This window comes from Equus przewalskii, chromosome 6, assembly GCF_037783145.1.
Source record: "Equus przewalskii isolate Varuska chromosome 6, EquPr2, whole genome shotgun sequence".
Lineage (NCBI taxonomy): Eukaryota > Metazoa > Chordata > Mammalia > Perissodactyla > Equidae > Equus > Equus przewalskii.
This window is the reverse complement of record NC_091836.1, coordinates 74,467,182-74,486,313: the sequence shown is the minus strand read 5'-3', so window position 1 is coordinate 74,486,313 and position 19,132 is coordinate 74,467,182. Positions and strand designations below refer to the sequence as shown.

The 19,132-nt window shown below is 41.3% G+C and overlaps 1 protein-coding gene across 1 annotated transcript; it reads left to right on the top strand.

Annotated features, from left to right (window-relative positions):
- Window positions 1-4,618: 4,618 nt before the first annotated feature.
- On the top strand, window positions 4,619-5,578 carry LOC103553554 (olfactory receptor 52H1). The gene has a single exon (XM_008524155.2). It carries the CDS (start codon window positions 4,631-4,633, stop codon window positions 5,576-5,578), a length of 948 nt encoding a protein of 315 aa, XP_008522377.2. The 5' UTR covers window positions 4,619-4,630.
- The last annotated feature ends 13,554 nt before the right edge of the window (window positions 5,579-19,132 follow it).

The following is a 19,132-nucleotide window of genomic DNA, read 5'->3' as shown; positions in this document are numbered from 1 at the left end:
AATTAACAATTTTGGAGTCCACTATTCAGAGTTACTGTTGAATATCTTCACAGACATATAGACAGAGAGACTGGATTTACTATACCAGGGAAATTGACATGGCTGTTAGATTTGTGGGATTAGAAACTCTTAAGTATAAATTGAGATCTGGGCCTGCAGAACTCCTGATAGTACCAACAGGCAGATCTAACAGTCTTCCCACAGGAACGTATTTTATTAATTTTTATATAGTTTTCACCAATGAAAAGTTTATAATAAATTTTTGATTTGCATTAAGCCCAAAATAATACAAATGTGACAATCACACAAAGATTTAGACAAAGATAAATGAAATTAGAGGAAATAAAAATTGCTATGACTCTGAGTTCAGAACAAAATGAGATTTAAGCTAAGGAACAACATAATCAGACGTACACTTTAGAAAAAGCAATCTGTTTGCCGTGTGGAAAATGTACTGAGGGAGACAAAAGTGGAAATAAGATGGTCCTTTAAAGGCTATTAGAGTAATTTAAGTATGAGATGTTGGTAGCTGGGCAATGGAGACAGAGACGAGAAAGGATTCAGGAGATATTTAAGAGGGAACAGCAATAAAATTTGTTAAAAAAGAAATTCAGGTGAGTAGTGAGGTGACATTTGCTGAGCTTAGGAGCACTGAGAGAGCAGGTTTGGGAGGGTGGTGGACGCAGTTGGAGACATGATAGTTCTGAAGTTAAAGTGGGATATTTAGCCAAAGATGTCCCAAGAGGCAGCCATTTGATGGCCAACAGGAACATCCTCATGCAGTCCTTCACAGGAAATAGCTGCTAGGATTCGTTACACTTCTGCTCCAATAGAGACAGTTCCAGTCAACTTTCTTCCTTTCCAGTTTTTCTGTTCATGTCTACATATACACTGGTCCCCCAAGGAAAACTAAAAGGCACAAAAATCCATTGTAGAGCTACAAATGCGGATCCTGGGGCCCCACTCTGAAAAGCAGTAGAATATCTTGAAGGGGGCCATGTAATCATTTTAACAGGTGCACTGTGAGTGCACCACTGTGCTAAGCATTTTCACAAGCACTGTCATACTTGTCAATTGTTATATGTAATCTTGAGAAGTAGGGACTATATCATTACCTTTTGATAGAGATTAAGTACCTTGTGCAAAGTTCTTTCTCTAGTAAGCAGGGGTATGAGCCTGAAGCCTGGCTGATTTGATAGGTGCAAGCACACACCCACATGCACACATATACACACAGCTAAACACTCACAGAACATTAGCTCTCATGCAAACGGAAAAAAAAAAAAAAAAAACTTGCACTCAGAGGCAGTGTTAACTCGCAGGCATGAGCAGGGTTAATATAAACTTCTTTATACTCTTCCCTTGAGAGTGAGAAGAGAGGGCATCAGTGTCCCTCAGGCCCTATTTCCCTCTTCCTCACTTTGAGCGATGACCAGAAAAAATAAATGAGCAGGGAATCAACTTGACCATCAGTCCCTTCCTTTCCCTTCCACTTATCTCTTCTTTTGGCGAGTCTGTCCCCTTGCAGATTTTCTGTGTGCCTGTCAGCACAATCTCTCTTCTTTCCCTTTGGCCCAATCTTCAAGATTAGGTGAGTTCTGGCTGTTTGAAGGAGTGTGGTTGGGATCAGGATTGGCAGAGAAAGAGGGAGCGAATGAAAAGCTAAGGACCTCCATTTTCTAGGAGCTATGGACCGAGTACTATAACATTCTTTCCTGATCACTCCCACTTATAAGCCGAGGTCACAGTCTCCAGTACTTGATATATGCTCCATCAAATGGGTGCGAAACGATTAGAACACATGGGCAATTATATAACTGGGTTAAGAATGGCTATGGTAAGTGTCGTTCAGGCAATTTCTGTGTCAGACACGTGACAATCTGTGTTAGACATAGCCCTAACCTAAAGAGTGGGTTTGAGTGTGTGGGTATGTGTGTATGCCCAGGGAGCTTTTGTTAGTTTTTACGCATCTATTTCTGTTCTCTTCTTCACTGTGTGATTTGACTGCTAGTGATAATACTGATGATATAAAATATAATCTAATAAAAAGTAGTAAAACTTATTATGTGCTTATTATGTTGCATGGCACTACAGTAACGAGTGTTTTTTGGGGGCATGTCTTATTTTGTCCTAATAGTGACTAAGAATTAGAGATATTAGGCCCTTTTCAAAAATGAGGAACCCAAGGATCATATAGTTCAGGTAAGCCTGCCCAAGTTAACACAGCTAGTAAATTATGGAACTGGGATTAAATTGCCTAGCTGTCTGGCTCCACAGCATAAACTTGTTGCCCATATTCTATTGAGATACTGTGAACATCTGTGTGTATGTGTATGTTTGTACATATCATAATCACATTTAATAAAATTAATACTGATTACTTCTATCATCTAATACCCAGTTCACATTTAAATTTCCTCAATTATACATTATCTTCTATTCTTAGTTTGTTTAAACAGAATCCAATCAAAACTTACATTTGATTGTTCGTTAAATTTATTTTAATCTAGAAGAGCATTTTCCTCATCTACGCATCTTTCCCTTTTTTACTGGCACTGACTTGTTGAAAAGATCAGACTGTTTTGCACATCATTTCACTTTGTAGATTTGTTTGACTGCAGAATGACAAGCCTCAGAATGAACTATCTTTATGTGTGACCATATGTGTATTTATAAATTCTTTGGGATGACTCTGTGCACATCTGTTGTGTTTGCATGAAAATATAAAACTAGAAGAGATCTTTTCTTACACGTGTATAAATAAAAGATGACTTCAGACAAGCTGGAAGAGCTGTTTTTCAAAGTATATGGTTTCAGGCTGCTGATGTCATATATTGTTTGAGTGTGTGAGCAGCACAGAAGAGAGATTTTCAACACGAAATTTGAACAACCTAGCCAGATATCTACTGTTAGCAATAGGTGAGTTCTAGGCCCCCACTAGGTAAGAGGACCAAGATGGAAACGACTAAGCTGGAGAACATGCATATGCAGCAGATGGGGGACTGAGCTGTGGCCCATTATCTGAACTCTGGACTGTGTTCTCAGAAACTAGAACATATGAATTATGGAGACACTATCGAGGAGGGTTTGAGTTTCTACAAGAATAGCATTTTTATTTAAAGGAAAGGGAAGTTCAGAAAGAAAAGAAGAGAGCATCCTGTTCCTGTTTTTGCCAAAAGCAGAAGAGTGGAGAAATTAAGCATTGGTCTGGGAGATGAAAGGTATGGTGAGCTGGGCCTGAGAATGAGATAAAAAGTAGGGTAGGGATAAGTTTGAACATGAGTTTAGGCCTCATCTATTCAGGAATCTGAGGTGGATGGCCATCACCAGCTTCCCTTCACCATTCTCCCCATCACAAGCTGACCCCGGAGCCCTTGTCCTTGCTGTATGGTTGGTAATCCGTAGATTATAAATAGCTTTCTATGTAAACACATTACTGGAGAAGAAAGAAAGTATAGAAACTTAATCTTTTAAAAACAACTCCTCAGGTAAAGATTTTTGGAATTTACAAAACAAATGGCTGTGCCAAAATCTAATCATAAAATACTTTGTATATTCCTTGGCCTGTGTGCATGTGTGTGTGTGCATATGTATGTGGTGTGTGCATGTGTGTTTATGTGTGCACGTGTGTGTGACAATGTGGAAGGGGGAGTTTACGTTTGTGCAAGATTGTGCGTGGGTAACTATGTGATGGTAAAATGTGTGAGAAAATGTAAGTATATATCACAGAATGTTTGAGAATGCAAGTCTTAAGCCTGTGTGTATAACTAAGAGGGTATATGTCCTGGGGTCTATGTGTATATCTAACAAAATATGTGTTCAAAGGAAACAATCCTGTTTTGGACGGAAATCTTGACTAGTAGCGTTATTAAGGCCAAAGTCTTAGGATATTATATAACTGTATAGTGCACAGGGGGCGGGGAAATGATTTTTTTTTTTTTTTTTTGAGGAGCAAGGGCTTATGAGCCTCAGCTATAAGAAACTTTTCTAGTTTAAATTTAAGTTACACCTGTTATCCAGCATAGTGTAGGAACTCAGCTAGTATTTGTTGAACTGAATTAGATTTTTGGAATGTAATAAAGGGATGTTGACCTTGCAAATCTAAAAGCCACAGTGATCAGATAGTCTTGAAAAGAATGGGCAATTGCTGTGAGACAGAGATGACATTCCACAATGACAGAGCAAGCAAATCTTAACCAATAATATCCATAAAGCCATATAAACTATAATCCACCAACCTATTGAAAAATATGCCTGGAAATTCAACTTGTATCAGGGGCATACAGTATAATGAAAAGAACGATTTTAGCCACTCCAAAAGACTCCCGGGAAAAGTTGTGTAAATCAGCAGAGGCAGCCAGAAGAAAGAAGAGATTCCCTTTAGGTAGAATGATTGTAAATCCCATTATATCTGAGGCAATCCTGGTTTATGCATGTTACCTGCTATCATTACAATACCAAACTTTTTTCACTTCAAAGGTGTCCTACTTTGGATGATAAATTAGATAGTCCCCCTATCTTTAGGATTCAGTAATGATGAGTAGTTTTAAGTGAGTAACTCAAGTGACCCTAAATATCCTTTATCACCCTCTGTCCTCAGGACCTGAAATTTGTGCCATTCTAGTCTGCCATGATCATTTTCAACGTGAGCAATTACAACCCAGCAACCTTCATTCTGGTGGGGATCCCAGGCCTGGAGCAAGCGCGTGTGTGGATTGGGATTCCCTTCTGTATCATCTATATTGTGGCCATTGTGGGAAACTGCATCCTTCTCTACCTCATCTTGGTGGAGCGCAGCCTTCATGAACCCATGTTCTTCTTTCTGTCAATGCTGGCCATGACGGACCTCATCTTGTCCACAGCCTGTGTTCCTAAAACACTCAGCATATTTTGGTTTGGGGCTCAAGAAATCACATTCCCAGGGTGCCTTACACAAATGTTCTTCCTCCACTACAGCTTTGTCCTGGATTCAGCCATCCTGATGGCTATGGCATTTGACCGCTACGTGGCTATTTGTTCTCCCTTGAGATACACCACAATCTTGACCCCCAAGACCATCATCAAGATTATTGTGGGCATCTCCTTTAGAAGTTTCTGCATCATCCTGCCAGTTGTATTCTTGCTCACGCGTCTGCCTTTCTGCGGGACACACGTCATACCCCACACATACTGTGAACATATAGGTGTTGCCCGGCTTGCCTGTGCCGATATCGCCATCAACATTTGGTATGGCTTTTGTGTTCCCATCATGACTGTCATCTCAGATGTGATTCTCATTGCTGTTTCTTACACTCTCATCCTCTGTGCTGTCTTTCGCCTTCCCTCCCAAGATGCCCTCCAGAAGGCCCTTGGCACCTGTGGTTCCCATGTATGTGTCATCCTCATATTTTATACACCTGCTTTTTTCTCCATCCTTGCCCATCGCTTTGGACACAATGTCTCCCGCACTTTCCACATCATGTTTGCCAACCTCTACATTGTTGTTCCACCTGCACTCAACCCCATTGTCTATGGAGTGAAGACCAAGCAGATTAGAGATAAGGTCATACTTTTGTTTTCTGCCAAGGGTACAGAATGATATTCTCCTGTGCAATGGAAGAGCTAGGATAACTTTATAGCGTATATTAATGCAGCAAGAATTAAAAAAGTCAATGCTATTTAAAGTAAGAACTGCCTGTTGCTGCTTTTGCATACCAGGAAAATGGCATGGTCTGTATGAAGGAGATGGTTCTCTGTACAAAAATTTCCTTGGTGATCTGTTTGCTTATGGAACATGCAGTTGTACAGGATATGATCAGGAAGAAGGAGATGAAAACAGAGAGTCAAGTTATTCTAAATGGAAAAAGCAATAAAAATTTTGAAATTGAGATTCGCAACTATAGAGAGAGAAAAATATAAGACTAAAAGTGAAAATATCAATGAGAGATTTCTCATTTAGGTTCTTAGTAGATAGATTTAGGACATTTATGATAACAGTCACTTCTGATTATTGTCCATGTTATACTTCTGTAATTCCCTTTAAACGCCCCTTTCCCCCCACCACAAAAAACCTGTTAGTACAAGTCTACTGTAAGCCACAAGTTCCATCAGCAGTGATCTAATGGGAATGAGAGAAGTAGTATATTTATCATTGCCAACAGTGGTAGCACCAGTGCTGGGAGGAGCTTCACTCCAAGACACATTGAAGAAGTGAGCTTCAAGATAGTGCCTAGGAGAACATGACCCCTGAATATAGATGGAGATATGAGACAAAGACTGGGTTTCCCACAATGCACAGATGAGACCTCAAGCCAGTTCATTTGGATATTAAAGTAAAAATTCAACCCCATTGGCCAGAAGATTTGTGGAGTTCTCATCTGCAGAGTATATTTCCTTGATTGCAAGAGAGAAGCTATTACAAGACACATTTCTGCAGTGAGGAGGGAGGTTGAGGAGGGGAAAATTAAACTAAAGTAATACATCCAAGGCAAGATGCATCCAAATTTTATAAGCATTAGAACTGAGAAAATAATAAATGTTGTCAGCAAACAATACTTCTAGAGTTCTTTCAATAAATCTTTTTTTTGAAAATTATCTATTTCCTGGAAATTATTTATTGAGTACATACTGTATATTAAATATTCTAAGCATTCAGGATATGAAGGCTAATAAGACAGAAGAGGCTCTACCTTGCTTCTATAGAGCTTATATTCTAGAAAGAGTGACAAAGAAGAAGCAAGAAAACTAATAAATCCACTACATTCAAATAGTAATATAACCAATAGAAAAATAAAGCTGAAAAAGTGATGGACTAAAACTGGACAAGGAGGATAACAGCAGAGAGGATAGCAAATGCAAAGACCCTGGGGCTGGAAACAGCTTGACATGAACTGAGGACAATAAAAAGGCCAGTGTGGCTGGAGCAGAGTGAGGTGGGGGTAGGGGATGAGGGCTGAGGAGCAGGGCCAGATCCATGGGTGCCAGAATCATCCAAACCTCATTCATGGAAGAAGAAACTGAAGCTTACAGGCTGAAAATGACTTTTCCGAGGCACACAGCAAGGAACTTACGTATGTGGAGCTAGAATAGAATCTGCTGCCCCCGGTTCAGCGATATTCCCATTGAACACAGCCTCGTGCTTGTGAAAACAGACACCAGAGGAACAGAAAAAATATTTAGGAATATCAGAGCCTGTTTTTATGAACTCTGATTCTCTTAAATGAAGCCACATCTGACTAAATGGGGATTCTGCTTTCTGTGCAAGCTTACTAGAAATGCTCACAAATATCAGAAGAGATTATTTTTTATTCTCTTCTGGTTATTTCCATCTTGCTGAGAAAATGCATTGGCCAAGAGCTGAAATTTTAAAAAGTTTACTGAAAGAACAATAAAAAGACACTGAGATTAGATAATTTAATAGTATGTATTTCTTTCTGCCTGGAAGGAACTCAAACCCAAGATTATTCATTGACGTGCACGAATGTCTCCTATGAAAGTTTAATAACCTAGAAGAAACAACAAAGGAAGGAATTGTCTCCTTCACTGTCTTCTTTTCCTCCTCCCACCCTCTATCTTTGGCCTAATTATCTCTTATTATTTTTCTACATTTCCTAGGAGAGTTCATTTATTTCTATGGCTTTATCGCCTCTTTGCCGGTAACTCTATATCTTAGTTTTTGTACTTGGTCTTTCTGATAAATTTCAGTGACTGCTTTCCTACCTCAAAGGGTCAGTACTAGGATTAAAAGAAAAAAGTAGATGAATGTGCTTTGCAGATTATAAAATACTGCTCTAATATTAGCTGTTATGTTAGTATTTTCACGAATTACCACTGACATTCTCGCCTTGGACTCATCATGTTTAACCCTGAGCTCGACATTGTCTTTTAAAATCCTCCCACCTCTTCATTCTTTCTGGAAGGAGAAAACAGGTAACACCCAGTTTTGCTCTTCCCTCAAATTCAAATTTACTGTCCTAGCTGCCAATGGCTCTTTCCAGTGAGACTAGATGCAAATATTCTATTGCATTTTCAGACCATGAAGGAAATTACATGTTCTGGTTTGGATTAAAAAAGAATAATTATACAAAAGTCAGGAGGTATCTTTCTCACACATAAATTATCTTATGTCTTTTCCCTTTTGTAAATTCTCCATCTGTTACATGAGATATTAGATATTAAGACCCTATCAATTGGGGTATTGACTCCTTTTATCTTCCCGTTCTCAGAACTTAGAACTATATTCTACACTTAGATCAATGAATGTGTCCCTAATACCTTCTTTTCTAGATTTTCTACATCTAACCATTCTGTAAGTCTTTGTGATTCCATTTCTGCTGTTTCTTGGATTTTAGCCCTACTCACTTGCCATCTCATTTGCCCCCATCTTAGCCAGGTACTTGCAACTTGTACCCAGACAAGATATTACATATACTTTTTTTTGTTTTTTGTTTTTTTCGCTGAGGAAACTTCTCCCTGAGCTAACATCTGTTGCCAATCTCCCTCTTTTTTTGATTGGGGAAGATTAGCCCTCAGCTAACAACTGTGCCAATCTTCCTTTACTTTGTTTGTGGGTTGCTGCCACAGCATGGCTATCAGATGGTGTAGTTCTGATGCAAGGATCAAACCTGTGAGCCCCAGGCCACCAAACTGCAGCGAATCAAACTTAACCACTATGCCATGGGGCCAGCCCCCTGTTTTTCTTCTTATAATGTATATTTCTATTTTTTATTTTCTTTCCTCCCCAAAGCTCCAGTATACATTTGTACATCCTAGTTGTAAGTAGTTCTAGTTCTTCTATGTGAGCTGCCACCACAGCATGGCAACTGACAGAATGGTGATGTGGTTCCATGACCAGGAAGTGAACCGGGCTGCTGAAGTGGTGAGCACCAACCTTTAGCCACTAGGCCATCAGAGCTGGCTCCATATACGTTTTATGTCATATGCCAGTGACAAAAAGATGTGTTCAGAGGAATACTGTGGAGCTTATTAACAGTGAGTAATGGAATAGATTCACAATGTCTGCTTTGGAAGAAAGGAGGCAGTCATAGTTTTCATGCTTTTTTATCCACCATTGTGAACCTAGATTATTAAAATTAATTTACAAATGACTTATCTATCATAATTTCTATCCAATATCATTCAAAAAACACCTATTATATGAAAGAAAATGTATACAAACTGGGAGTAGAGATATGGAGCAAGTACATATACTGTTTACAAAGAAGTTTATGACTTAGCAAAAGGAGTAAGTCACATACATAGAGACTTTTCTCAGATAATCCTATGTATTGCCATGATTGGGATAAGGTGTTAGGGAAGCACAAAGGAAGCATACTCAGCCATTCCTTGGAGTCAAGGAAAGTTTCCTGGAAGAGTTCATTTCTGTGATGGTCTTGAAGAACAAAAAGAAGTTGAGCCCCAAGAATAAAGGGAATAGGACCTGCCAGCCAGAGGTGATGGCCTGAGCATAGGTGGGAAACCATGTGTTACAAGTTTAGGTTGATGGAAGAATGATCCATGATGATGATGGCATTGCTCAGAGGGGTTGTAGGGGTTGGGCAGTAAGGAATATGAGAAACACGAAATAAATCAAAGTCTTCAGTAAATATAGGGACCTGGTTAGAATATCAGTAGATGAGGTTTGTAAACGATCTCATAGCTTGATGCTATTGTTGACTTTTAAAAATTAACAATTAGTCACACATTCTCTTCTTCCTCTTGCAAACTAATTGTTAGGCATAGGAGTCAGATAGATGGAGATAAGAATATGAGCTTCATTTCTTGTAGTGTTGAAGTCAAGAATGTAATATGACTGTATATTCAGGTTGGATTTCTACTATTTAAGTCCAAGTCTAAACTTAGGAGGACACACCCAAGAGTGAGTCAGGATCCGCGGAACAATCACCCTAGCTCGTTCATCTGCAGGGGGACACCACTGAATGACAAATGTGGATATATGTATATGTGGACATATGTAGAGAAAGGCCTCTAGCTCTTCTCAACCTATCAATGAGGCAGGACAAGTTTTTTTAATTTTCCAAAAATGTGGATTAACACTTTTGTAAAAATAAATTACTAGAAAAATAAAATTTAAAAATAACCATAGAACATACGAGTCTCATTTCTATTATCACATTCAAAGGCAGAAAATATGTGACAATAAGTATAACCAAAATAAACACAGGACAAAAATAAAAGACTTACAGGAGTTGTACACACTGTTTCTTGAAAGTGGGTATGTAAGTGGTTAATGTAGCGAACTTATATCATGTTCATGAGATTCGTCATTTTGCGTAGATTCAACAAAAAAACTTGTGAATGAAATAGTGAAAGCCATCAATTAAAAGCCTGTGAGTACCTTTTGAAGCAATACCATTTGTATCAATATTTAAAATTTTTAATGTGTCAAATGAGCTTGCATTTTGCTTCTTAATTTATCTGACCTAGGTTGTATTTGATGATAGTGCTACTTCTTGGTAATAAGTTATCATTAAACTACTTTTTGTATGTTTCTTTTGGTTAGATTTTGCTGTTCTCGTGTTAGTGGGAGGGAAATCTGTCTCACAAAGATGGATTAATGAGAATGGAGTAAATTATTTTAAAGCAATTTCATCATTTTAAGGACATTTATTTTTACATTTCATTCAAAATTAGCAAGCAATGTTATATTTTCATTATTTACCTTCAATGCGTCATTGCTAGTCAGTTCCAACAATTTGTCCTACAAGCTATATTTAAATTCAAATGGTCACTCAATGAAAGAATAGATTCTAAATCCTTGAACTTCCTATGTGTAGATTTTGTCTTGATAGGAAATAAAATTTGAAACATTCTATTAAGTTTGTAAGGCGTTCAATGATAACTTTTGTAGATGCGCAATACACATCTCATCACTTATTTTATTGAAAATTGTTATTTTGTGAAATATATCTTAATATCCTATAGAAACCATGATCTTCCAAACTTCTGACTTCTATATTTACCTCTAAAAATTATCCACTATTGACAAACATATTGCATGAATATAAGAGTACCAAAGATAGTCAAATAGGAAAATCTGGCTGTCCAATTAACATCCTGAAGAAGTTGGGACCCAATATTTTGCAGAAACACTGAAAGTTCATTCAATAGTTCAAAAATCTAACTAGAACTTTTCCCCTCGTTAACCATTTTTCTTCATCAGGTAGTAACTCTTCTTTTTGATCAGTTCCCATGTTGTCACCCAATAAAGAGAATAATCTTGAATTTAACACATTAAGTTTTATATGACTCTCTATTCTTACTATAGCACTAAAAACATTATTCAGTTCAGCCAACTTTTTTTTCATAACCTGCCTTTTGATTTACCTTCTGAAGTAAGCTCCTTTATCTTGCTAGCTACTGTAGAATGTTTACCTGTACCTTTTACTTTTCCATCAGAACATACTTTTATGCCAAACCTAAAACTTAAACTACATCCGTTGACATTGTATCCTTCATAATTTTATATACAGTTAAGAGTTAGTTGGGCTGATTAGTAAGAGTGTTGAAAGAATAATTCTTCCTTCACAGCACTGTCATGTTCAAATAACATATAATAAAATAATTATCATGCTAGCAATATCATTGCCCTCATCAAGTTGCAATGAAAAATCCTTTGGCAGCTTTATTTTTTCTGTGAGTTGGACTTCCATATCATTAGCTAGTTCCTAAGTATGTAAAATTATGTTCCCATTGGAAAATGTGCAGCCTGCTTAGGGCGGGTGCTCCCACAAGAGGTGGTTCAGGTTGGATTCCTCACTCAGAACTTGCAGGAATAAAGCATCACACTTGCACAGGGGCCTTGTTGCTTATGCTCTCTGGGCCATATCTCAATAACTGCTTCAGGATACTTTAGGTCATAGTGTACACACATGCACACACCACACACACTCTACGAGGAAAAGGCCCAACATCAGAAGAGCTTGTTGGACTATTCTAGAATATCAAAACTCATGATTACAACAATATAAGAATTTTTTTGTAAGTTGTGAATTTCTTCTGTGACAGTGTGAACACAAAAAATTTCATTCAAACTTGGTCCAAAAAAACATATATACTGTGAATGACATATTATGAAATATCTGCCTTTACCACGTTCTATTATGTACCTCTAAATGGAAGCGAGTGCATATTTTGAGGGAGGGGAGATGTTGTGAAACTAATAATGTCTATTATTAGGGTCGAATAGCTGCCCTATGTGGGTCCAGCAGGTTCCTTAGACAATCAGAGCTTGTCCTCAAGCTGACTCTTTCCACGTCACACAATGTCAAGACACCCTCCGAGGTGCTTAGGCACGTTACTCTAGTCTTCACAACTACCTTTTTGGGAAGATATACTAGTCTTCGTTGTACAAAGTAAAAAACTAAGGTCAGATGAGTTAAGGACCTTGCTCAAGGATGCTCAGTAGTAAAGAGTTATTCAAAACCAGGTCTGCCTGATTCAAAAGCCCAGGCTCTTTCCACCTAGCTGCTTTGTCTCTTTGTAGGATTAAGGGCAGAAACAATACTGAATAATGATGACTGTCCATCTGTAGATGGCAATTGTGTTTGGCATTTATGTAGAGTGCAGTATGTCTTCATTTAAGTTTGCTCCTGCCTCATCCAGTGTTTCTGCAGAGACCTCCCTGCTCAGCCTCTACCTTTCTCAAGGCCCTGAGCATGCTAAGAATATAAACCTGGGGACCGGGAAAGTCAGCAGAGATGACTACAGACTTCTGCTAATTCCTCATTAACAGTTCACAGCTGCGACTAGAAGATTCTTAATCCCGCCAGGAGCTCAGGGAACAGGCCCCCTTGAGGGACTTAGAAAAGAGACCCATAAATCCTTCTTACCCACACCAGCTCTCTCCCAGGATTACCACCAGAGTTTCTTTGGAGTCTCCTAGGTCTCAGGTGCACTGACTGCTAAATGGACAAGCTGGAGCAGCAGAGACTCAAGCAGCATTGGGCAGATTGATGCTGAACACCCATTCCTCATCTTTAATCCCATCCCTGCAGCTGAGAAGTAAGAGTCTCCTGTCCCATCAGAGGCAGAAATTCATCAGCCAAGATCACAAAAAGCCTATACAGAATTGGGGGCTCCTGAAAAGATTTCCTTCCTATCCCCTACCTAGATTTATTCCATATTGAGCCAAACACTGAAGTCCTGCTAAAAGTGCTAATCCTCAAGGAGGTTCTCTAGGAAGCCTCTTTATCCTGATGAAAATGAGTTGTTCTGACTTTTTTTCAAAGAATAACTTTGGAGTGCAAAGGAGAGCATGGGGTGGAGGACCAGTGTGGCTGCTAAGTTTGAGAACTGGGACTAAGACATCAGCACTCCCTTCCTCTCTCACCATTCCTGTATCAGAAGAATGTGGAAAAGTGGAGGCTGGGGACTGGGAGTGGGGTTAGAAGACAATGTCACCAAATTCCTCATTTTGTTTACAAACAGTCTTGTACTCCCCTCCTTTTCTTGGGTCTCTTGGCAAAGGAAGTTCCTTCTTTGGTCTAATCAGATCTAATCTCACTCTTTCCATCTGCATTTTAGCCAATTGTTTTTCAAACTCAGGACCATTCTGTGTTCAAATATCCTTAGTTCAGCCCCCAACTCATCTTATTTTCTTAAAGATATAATAAAAGATTTTTTATCACATTATGAAATTGGTGAGAGAATGCAGTGGAAAGGAACTTGAGAGGAACATGTTCCAGGAGTAATAAAACTGCTCAGGTAACAATTACAATACTATTCAACATGTGTTGGGCATTAACTGTGTTTCAGTTACTGTCGTACCCTATATAATGGCTCTACATACATTACCTTAGTTATTGTCACAATATTCTTGTATAACACTTACATTTATTATTATCCTCAATTTAGGGATATGGAAATTGAGGCAGAGAGAATTAGAGTAACTTGTCCAAGGTAAAACAGCTTATATGTGGCGGAACTAGGCTTTGAACCTAGATGATCTGGCTTCAGAATTGGCTCTGGGTCTTAACCACTGTGCTGAAGTGGGAATAAACATGAATAAGAAAAATGGACCACTGTGCCACCATTCCCTCCCACTCTTGTCTCCTCCAAAATCAGGGTGGGGATCACATGTTTTGGTTAAACCATGGTTCAAAGTGATTAATCAACTCACCTTAAACCATATAACAAACCCAAGCATGAACATGTGTTGTATGAGTTCATTTCTTGAACTCTTTTTCACTATGCCTTCTTTTTCCCTTAATGCTTCCAGCTGCATTTAATATGTTCTTTGATGTTCTGTTCCTGGGGTGAATGCCTTGTCCCTCCAACCTCTTAGGCAGGACACAGTAAGTGAATGACTGAGCAGAAAGGCTCTGAAGAGCCAGCGACACTTGAGAAGGATAAATAGAAAAACAAGACGGGGATGATGAGCTCTGGCCAGGAACCCAAGGGGAGGAGGTAGCAGATGGCAGGAGGCAAGCTTCAGTCTGCAGCTGGTTCATGCAGATCTCTGTACCACCAGTGCACCCAATGATTCATGCCAGTAAAAAGGAGATGCATGTACAAATACAATCAGAATGACAGCACCCTCAGAGTTGAAGTGGAAACCCAGGGTCAAATAGAGCCATAGAATCTGTATGGGTTCATTTCTTGAACTCTTTTCACTATGCTTTCTTTTTCTGTAAATGCTTCCAGCTGCATTAATATGTTTTTTTGATGTTATACTCTTTCCTGGAGGGAATGTCTTGTTTATACCTTGGAGATGAGGTGAGGGACTGGGCAGGCAAGGAGAGCAGAGCGGGCGGGTGGAAGATGAGAAAGGTGCAGCTGTACTTGCAGATAACTGGACACAGGACAGAGGCTAAGGCTGGCAGGTGAGAGGGAGTTCCTGGCCCATCTTCCCCTCTCCACTTAGACTATACAAAGAAGTGGAATGAGCAGAAGTGTGGGTTGTGGACATGAGGGAAATGGGGAAGTTGCCCCTGGAATTTTGTGAAGAGGAAGTGTGCTTGTAGGGCCCATACACCCTGAGTACAGAACTTTCTTATGGGGCCCATGACTGGGTACAGGTGTGCTTGCCCTGTGGTTTTAGGAAAGACATTCCCAGGCTCTGAAAGAGCTGACAATTTTCTTCCCTCATAAAGGCTGGGCCTGCCCTGTGGGTCCTGGCTGAATGTCCCCAGGGTTCAGAGGAGTTCTCAGTGCCCCCACTGTGAGAGGGGCAGAACCATACCCCATGACTCAACAAAGACTCATCCTTCAGAAGGAAGCTCTGGTTTCTAAGCCAACAAGCCTTCCATGTGGGAAAGTCTACCTGATTTTTTACCTGTCTCTACTCTATACGAGCCAAAGCCTGAGGATTTAAGAGAAGGTTCAAGAGGCAGCACTGTAGAGAAAGCTGGAGCATACACAGACTGTGGGAAGCTTGATAGCTTCACCAGGGGCCAGGGACCCTATTCTCTGCTCACCTGCCCCAGGCTCCTCAGTCCTCAGGACAGGTTAAAATACCAGACAATATATCTCATGAAATTCATTAAGTCTGATCTTTAGTTAGAGCATGGGAAGCACACCTTAGCTTAGATCTTTCTTCTAGGCTGTTCTTTGGCTATTTAAACCTAGGTAAATAAAGTCCTCACACCTTCACCATTTTAACCTTACCATCACTTGCACTGTCATTGTGGCATCTGACCCCAGTACCTTCCACTGAAGCCTGACCTTGATGTTCTGCTGTGTCCTCAGTGGGATCAGAATTTTTCTAGACTGGGTTCGAGAGAACCTAAAGGGTCTTCTCTTGGACAAAGAACAGAAGAAAGAGGAGCCACAAAGCTAAGTCAAGTGTGGATGTCTATACTGGTCAAATAAGGAATTAAAGTTTCATGACCTAGGTACATAGAGCTATGATGGGTCATAACTGGAGAGAGGGATGTCAAAGGCTGTGGGCAGCTCGGAAAAAATACTAGACAGGTTGGGAGGAATGTGGCATTTTGAAGAGTGAATCTGATCTAATAAGTGGCTTCTGGAGAAGGATCTTAGAAGAAGAGCTTGTCTGAGCATCTGTCCATGAATGGAGTAGGAAATAGCCATTCCATTATTCCTTCCTTTTGACTTAACATCTCCCTTAGGGTGGAGGGAGCTCTGAGGCTGTACTGCAGTTGGAGAGATTAGGCTTGGATAACATGAATGCCTTCCTCTGGGACAGGTGATCAGGAGAAGCATACTCTGATGTGCCCATGTAACTGGGCTGATGAAGAGACATCCCAGCCAGAGAAGACTGTCAGAAGAGCATGGTCTTCAGTCAGATGAGTTTTGATTCAAGTCCGAGTTCTTCTATTTACCAGATGTGTTACTTGAAGTAAGTCTGTTAACCTCTCAGAAACCAAATTGCTTAATTCATCATATGGGAGCATTAGCAAACCCACAGACAGTTAGGGAATCCAAAGATCAGCATATGCCAAACCCCTAGAACAGTGCCTGACACAAAGGCGGCTCTCAGCAAATGCTCTAGCATCCTATGGCCTCATCCTCACCCCTGCTTATCTCAAATATCTGTTGAACTTGCAGATTTCCTCTCACAGGCCCCCTTCTGACCCTGCAGGGTCAGAACCAGGTAGAACCAAGAGATGGAGCTGGATCCTGCACTGCCTACTCTCAACCAGACTGTGCTCATCTCTGGGCCTGGGCCCTTTGTCCTGCTGGGAGTACCAGGATTGGAAGCCTTGCATGCCTGGCTCTCTGTGCCTGTATGCCTGCTGTACGTGGCAGCTTTGGCAGGGAATGCCCTTCTACTGGGGCTGGTGGCTGCTGACAAGGCACTTCAGGCACCTATGTATCAGCTGCTGGGGCTTTTGGCAGCCACTGACTTGGTTCTTGCCACATCCACAGTGCCCAAAGCTCTGGCTGTGCTCTGGGGCCTGTCAGGTAAGATCTCCTTTGGGGTCTGCCTAGCCCAGGTTTTTGTTGCCCATGTGGCTTTCATTGCTGAGTCCTCAGTGCTGCTGGCCATGGCTGTGGACCGCTATGTGGCCATTTTCCAGCCATTGCACTATGGGGCACTGCTGACCCAGCGTGTGGTAGGTATAGTGGCTGTAGCTGCTGTGACCCGTGGTGCCTGTGTCATGGCACCTGCTGTTGTCCTCCTCCACAGATTGCCTTACTGTGGCCAGCGGGCACTGCCCCACACCTACTGTGAGCACATGGGTGTGGCTCGGCTGGCATGTGGCGACACGCGCCCCAACATCTGGTATGGACTGGCCACCACGCTGCTCTCTTCAGCCCTGGACCTAGGGCTCATAGGCACTTCCTATGCCCGTATTCTCCAGGCCGTCTGTCGCCTGCCATCTCATGGTGCCCATCGCAAGGCCCTGGGCACCTGTGTGGCTCATGCCAGTGTCATCACTCTTTTCTACACACCCACCCTCTTCTCCTTCCTGGCTCACCGTTTTGGCCACCACACAGTTCCCAGCCATATCCACATCCTACTGGCTAATCTTTACGTGGTGGTCCCCCCTGCCCTTAATCCTGTGGTCTATGGAGTGCGTACTTGGCAGATTGCTCAGAGGCTCAGGCACTTGCCTTTGCTCTGCTAGGCAGGGACAGTGAGGGATGTGGGCCCTGAGTGTGCCTCCCACAGGAATGAATGAGCACCCTATTTTCTCCAGGATGTGCTCTCAGATGACCAAACAGTGCTGCAGGAGCTGTCTGGGCAGAGATCTAACCAAGGCATCTCCATCATCTGCCGATAGGTGGTCTTATGCTCATTCCAGCTCTATTCCCATCATATGGGCAGCGTACACATTCTACTTACCTCTCTGAGCTGCCTGGATCTACTGTGCCTAGACTATTTCTGTTTTTCTAACTCTGTGTTGATCGCCATGGATATATCACGTACATATAGAAGAGGTTGTACCTAGATCATGACAGATAAGAAGGCCCAGGACACAGCCCAGGAATCAGGGTCTTGTCTTTCTCCATCACTTTGCCTATCCAGAACCAGACTAGTGAAAGTTGGCTGTGAGTGGGCCTTTTTTACAATGTGTGACACTAAGAAGGAGCTCCATGTTTGCTGAAGGGATGAAGACAGGAGGGGCTGGGGAAATGGCGCAATGTGAATAAAACAGAACTTAGTTCCGGAAACAGACATGGTTTCTGACCTGGGTCATTAACACCTAAATCTTGGTGGACTATACCATGACTGCCTTCCTAGGCTTTTTCCCTACTTTTCTCAGATACTGAACTTTCTCCTGCTTTTCCAGCTACTACCACTCACTAGTTTTAGTTGGCAATTATAGCAAGATGACCCCAGCATTAGTTGCCATGCTTCATATTCTGTTCTTCCACCCTTCCTTCCCTCTATCCCTCCCTCCCTAAAGTTCTGGTAACACCCAGACACTCATTCTGGATGGGTTTCCTGCTCCACACAGCTTAGGTTTTCCAACTCATTCCTCTCTTATCTCCCTAACCTCTGTGGGTCCTCTGGACCCCAAGGTTACAGCAAGACCAGGCCAGAGGTGATGATGGAGAATGGATCCCTGTCTTGGGCAGGGAGTTAGAGGGTGAGAATCTGTAAAGCAGTATAAGAATGTGATCTCTTATCAAGGATTGCCCAACAGAGTGCTGGGTGGGTCTTCCTGGCGTCAAACATTCAGTCAAACGTTAAGCTCTCAGACCCTTTCCCTAGAAGGGACATGGAGGCTTCCTATGCCTTTGTCTACTAAGTATTATGTGCTGGGCAAAAGGTTCTGGAGGATATCACAAGTAAGCAGAGGGCCTCCATGCTAAGTGCCCGCAATATTTGAAGTTGAGGGTGCCGTGAAAAGTAGGGAGCGATACAGATAAAAGAACTACACAGACCAAATTCCTCAGTGGAGAAATGGAGGTGACCACACTTCATAGGAAATCTGATATCTCCCTAGGCATTTGGGTGGGTGTGAGACTCTCCACTGCCTGAGAAGTACTCAAGGGAGAAGGCAAAAGAGGAGAGAATAATTTAGGGTGGCCAGCACTAGGAACACTGAGCTTTATTCCTTGTGCAGGCCTCAGGAAACAAACTCTTCGTTTTCTGTAGGGATACCCCAGTTAGGAGCCCAGAGAACTGGAGGTTCCTTGCCTGGTTAGGAGATATTGGGAGGGGGCTTTCTTGGAACACAGGAAGTAGAGGCTGCTGGCAACAGGAGCTTGAATTACA

Excerpts from the sequence above, each read along its gene's own strand:
- LOC103553554 (XM_008524155.2), top strand. The coding sequence starts at position 4,631 with ATGATCATTTTCAACGTGAGCAATTACAACCCAGCAACCTTCATTCTG.